Here is a 5562-nt window from a genome sequence, read left to right as displayed (position 1 = left end):
TGCATGCTCTATTTTAAGCTGTGCATGTATCTACTTCAGTTAGACTATTTAGCTCAAAAGAGTTTATTTTTGACCAAAAGATATTTGCATTTAAATGAATCACACAAATTTGCAAATCAGTGCAATGAGTTTGCGAATTTGTGCCTTAAAAACTAATGATACTGTGCAAAAAGATTAACTGATCCGAAACTAACTAATCACTACTATAGAATGAATTTTAGACTAAAGAAAGTGAGACATGGTAATAACATGTATTTACATCAGATGGAGTTTAGAGCTTTAGAGTTTACTTTTTGTCAACCACTTTTCACATTTAAACCGATCTGTACAGCACAAATTTGCAAATTAATGTAGTAAATCTACGACTTTGTGCTTCAAACCGATTAGTCATGTGCAAAAAATGTTAACTGAATCAAAAATAAGTGATCATTACAACTTTTCAGACTACCTTAAGGCTTAAGGTAACATGCACCCTAAGATAAAGATTTAGAGATAGATCATTAGATTAGAGATCATCAGGGGTGTTCCCATAGGGTATTATATTCCATATACGCCGTATATTCTCAAACATTTTTTAGACACAGCGTATACCCTCAAGCATCAAAAATTTTCATTTATTATTCAGATTCTATCATCGCATTCTTAAATTTTCCTAAAGCAAAATAATATATTTATGTTAACCGCATTTTCCCACAAATAACCTTATTTCTTTATATTTCTTAACCCTTAATAAGCCTTATGATCGCATACACATACTGTGCATAGTGGATTACTTGGAGTATACCCTCAGAAAAATTGATGGGAACATCACTGGAGATCATTGACCATTAAATACAGATTCCTTAGCGGTACAGAATTTACTTTTCATTAGAGTAATTTTTATGTTTAAATTAATCGGTAGGGCACAGATTTGTAAAATATTGCAATGGATTTGCGAGTTTGTGTCTTTGCAAAGATTGTTAACTAATCCAAACCCAATCATGTGCCTCTTAGACTAAGGTTAGGAATAAAAGAAATGGTTGGAATAGGCTCACCGAATGAAAAAATGAAGACAGGTTAGCTCTCACTTTGAGGAATCGTCCGACACGACGTCTAGTGACTTAGATGAGATGTCGCTCGACACCGAGTCCACCCTTAGCGGCGGCGAGAGCCCGGCGTTGATGCAGGTGGGCATGACGGCCGACCCCAGCAGAGCGTGGTCCGGCAGGCTGGGGAAGGCGGCCGGCATGAACGCCGGCTTGTAGGGTCCCAGGGACGCGGGGCCCATGGCGAAGGGCACCTGCCCCAGGGCCCCCCGGTAGGGATGGTGCAGCGGCAGGCTGAAGACGCTGGTGGGCGGGGGCGCCTTCGAACTGACAAACAGGTGCGGGAATTCGGCCCCTGTCATCACCGGGTTGAAGGTTACTGCAGCTGAAGTGTAGGTTGGGGGCCAGAGTTGCTGAGGGAAGGTCGCCAGCGACCTTGGCACCAGCATTCCATGCTGGGGCATGAGGGGCGGGTGCCCCGGTAGAGTTCCATTTTTCAAGTCTGGCCCGATGATGTTCTCGATGGTGAAGGGTTGTTTGTAGGTGGTAGGAACTCCTGAAGACAGCAGCGTTTCGCTCAGGGGCTGCAGGTGGCTTGGGGCTGCTGCTAGGGCTGTCAGCCGCATCTTCGCCTGCTCCTGGACATGCGCCTGAGTTGCCGTCTCGAAGTGCTTCAGGTCGGCGAGGGCGGCCGCAGTGGCGTCTTTGGCCTGCTTGCTGAGCTTGAATCGCTTCCGCCTGCGGAGGTAGCTGCCGTTTTCGAACATGTCCCCGCAGGCAGGGTGTAGGGCCCAGTAGCTGCCCTTGCCCGGCCTGTCCGGCCTTCGAGGGATCTTGATGAAACAGTCATTGAAGGAAAGGTTGTGTCGCAGGCTGTTCTGCCAGCGCTGAGTGTTCTTCTGGTAGTAGGGGAACCTGTCCATGATGAACTTGTAGATGTCGCTCAGGGTGAGCATTTTTTCGCTAGAGTTCTGAATCGCCATGAAAGTCAGGGAGATGTAGGAGTACGGCGGTTTCTGGTCGCCGTACGTGCTCCGGCCAGGCCTCGGCATGGTCGCCTCAAGTATCAGCGAGGCGTAGAACGTCTGGTAATGTTCATGACTGTCAGCACTCGCTTGGATAAATCACTCTCACTCTACTCGAGAATCCGCTCTCGCTGCATCAAACGGAATACTTCCAAGTCGCAGAACGAATGCAACTGTAGCGGAATGCAGCACAGCCAACTTCCAAAGTGGGCCGGACCTTCTCCAGACACCTTTCGAACGTGCCGGGGGGGGAGGAGTGACAAAAGGGGTGGAATGAAACCTATGATATAACACTGGCGAAAATACACACGCCGACGCTAAAAGGGCACTTGGCAGAAACCGAACGCACGCGCATGCACCTTTTCCAGAAAAGTTTTCTGCCGGCTCGAGCGCTTTTACCGGCCTCTTTGCCGACTGGTTCGCTGCTGTGGTGCGGCCAGCAACTTAGTTCACGCCCATTTGCCCCCGCCCACGACGCGCATCTGAAACTCCGCCCATAACTGGACTTCTGAGCTGTGATTGGACGGAGGGAGTTTTGGTGAGTAAACGAAACCCTGCCTACTTTTTTTATTAAACTTTTATGGAAGTTGGTGAGAAGAGCGGCAGAGAACGCAAACAAATCAACTTATTGATGTAATTTTAAGAAGGGAATCTGCTTCAGTTAATGAACTGTCCCATAGTAGTTTTGTAATTCTGATAGATGAATAATGTTTCATACATATTTCAAGTTTTATATTTTTTCCGGCGTTTTCAAAGTGTGAATTACAGAAAGTTTTACCATTTCAAAAACATTTTTCTCCAGACAACTTCGAATAAAAAAAATTTCTTTTTTGTATTTTGCTTCAAAAAAATTCAAAATGTCTCGTAACCGCGCCCCGCTGTCTCAACTGAGAATGAAACAGAGGCGATAACAATGGACCGTAATCTGCGCTGTTTACTAAATTGCATAAAACATTTATTTAAGATTCTGAGATAAAAAAATTTCAAATAATTAATGGAATAAAAAAACATTCCTACATCTTAAAAGTTCGCCCCAAGTTTTGCACTCCCACTGCATGTATTTAATGTGTGGATTTTAATACATTAAATTAGTAACAGAAATTAGTGTAGCAATTTCAATGTAGTTTTCAAAAAAGACTGCATTCAGTTTAAAGACTACTGTCAGTCAAGTCGCTTTTTTTTTTTTTTTACAATTTGCAGTGGAACCAGGGTCCAATTAACTCTGAAATTAGGGAAAGCTAGGTCTCATTTCGGTGCACTTCCACCTTATGTTTTCAGCACATATTTTCCAAAATTTCTACGCACATTGAAACAAAACGGACTAATGCTGCAGGTATTATTTCCAAAAACGGCCAAGCAGATTTCCAATTAAAGTTTATTACCTCCTCACCCCCCGGCATATTGAACTTTCTTACATTACATATTTTTGTACTCCCATTTGCAGCAGATAAGGATGGTTAGCTGTTTCATATTTATCACTTTACGAAATTTATAAAGCGTGATAAAAGTACATCGTAGCACGTTGGGGCAAATTCCACAGATAAAAATAGCATGCTACCCCATTTTATGAACTGTGTCCTCTCTTTTTAAAATTTTTCCAAAATTTTTATTTGGCGATTTCTATTGTTTGAATGCTTTTATAAGTACATTCAAAAGCAGAAACTGAAATTTTTAAATCATTTTCTGGCCCCCTGTTAATTTGGAGGGGAAGCGCAAGGGGGCTTCCTGAGCCTTTTAGGTGATCAGGCCCTGAGTAGAAGAACCTCATTTATCCGGCTCCCCGCCCGGAGATCATCCGAATATCCGGTTAATCTGGATCAAATTTGTAAAATTTTAAGTAACACAACACACAGATTTAAAATGATATTCGCACAAGTAATAATTTTAAATCGTGATAGTAGAACTACGAGGGAGCCAAATATTTGCTTCTTATTTGAACAAAATCTACGACTCCTGCTTAGACTGGTGCAATAAATTATAGCACTCTTAACAAACATCATGACGTACTTTATAGCGTCAGTCCGGCACTGCAGCTGAACAATTAATGATAAAGTGCTTGATTGAATAACATAAATAATAAAGCTGATTGTACGAAACAATCCAAGGAAAATTCGTCACAAAACATTGTTATTTTGCTGAAAATGTACATCTCTGCTTGTTTTCGATTTTCGTTTGCTTATTTCCCATACTATACGGCAGGGCCGGCTCAAGTAATTTTGCCTGGTAAAGTGCTTAAAACCAATGTGAGTTTCTAGTTAAATTCCATACTGGGTTTTACATATCCAAACACTGGTACACACTTTAAATTCTAATTTTTAACATTAAAGTAGTGCATCTTATGACACTGAAACATCTATTAATGTTTTTAAGAAACTTTTAAATCACGCAATTTGCCACTTTTAAAATTAAACTGAATTTCTTGTCAAAATCCGAACTACGTTTTGCATATCCAAGAACTGGTACACATGCTACATTATTATTATTATTATTTTAGAATGGAAGCAGTGAATCTTTTGGCATTGAAACATATATTCATACTTAAAAAAAAGAATGTTTCAATTCCGAAATTAGCCGTCCCTAACATTTGGCGCCCTAGGCTGCCGCCTAGATCGCCTACCCCAGAAGCCAAGCCTGCTATCCAGATTTTCGTTTTTCCGAATTGCTTTGGTCTCGGTTAGTCCGGATAAGAGATGTTCTACTGTACTTGTAACGACAATTTCAAACATTAATGAAGAAAAAATATTTTTACATATTGTTGTAGTATTTTCTGTATCAGTAAAGCTAAGGTTTCTAATGAATAAATGATATGTTTCATCAAAAACTGAAAAATTAAGTTAAAGAAACAAAAAAGAAGTTCAAATAAATAAATAAATAAAACACCGAGACGCAATAATCAATAAATTTCATTCCATGACCATCGATAGTTGAGAATTTGCTAGTGAAAAAAACTGCTCTTATAATAAGACAAATATGCAAAAATGTTTGACATTTTAATAGCAAAATTTATATCAATAATTTTTCTCTATTTACGTTTTTTCTTTTTAGAAACATAAGATGTTGGTAGTAAAAAAACTGTAATATTTTTTATGCATAAACTTTATATGCAAATTTAAATAACCTATTTCGTTTCTATATTGTGTATTCATAGTCGTTCTAAAGTTTTGGCGGGGAGCTGTATAAATCGCACCATTAAAATATCGTGCATATACCTATTCAGTTTTATAATTGAAATATTCTGCCTACGCTTTTGGGAGTGTTAGTTTGGGAAGTTTAAAATTCAAAGTTTAATAGAGCAGTGTACGAAGTGTTAAATCGATGCGTGGATGTTTATTTAAATGCACTGTTAAAAATTCAGGAAGATTTTCTGGTAATTGTCACTGTAAAATGGCGGACTTAACGCATTGCTGATTTCTACGGTAATTTCTACCGGAGAAATAAGCGATCCCAGTTCCAATTGGTTGCTGTGGGCTATCGAGGAAGCCGTAAAATTTTACAGTAACATTTGATTTTTA

General features: G+C 39.9%; 1 protein-coding gene across 1 annotated transcript; it reads right to left on the bottom strand.

Annotated features, from left to right (window-relative positions):
* Positions 1–1063: 1063 nt before the first annotated feature.
* On the bottom strand, positions 1064–2077 carry LOC129224700 (forkhead box protein B1-like). Its single transcript, XM_054859248.1, has one exon. The coding sequence runs from the start codon at positions 2075–2077 to the stop codon at positions 1064–1066; it is 1014 nt and encodes a 337-aa protein (XP_054715223.1).
* Between the last annotated feature and the right edge of the window lie 3485 nt (positions 2078–5562).

This window comes from Uloborus diversus, chromosome 6 (assembly GCF_026930045.1).
Source record: "Uloborus diversus isolate 005 chromosome 6, Udiv.v.3.1, whole genome shotgun sequence".
In the NCBI taxonomy this organism is placed as follows: Eukaryota; Metazoa; Arthropoda; class Arachnida; order Araneae; family Uloboridae; genus Uloborus; species Uloborus diversus.
This window is presented reverse-complemented; position numbering and strand designations above follow the sequence as displayed.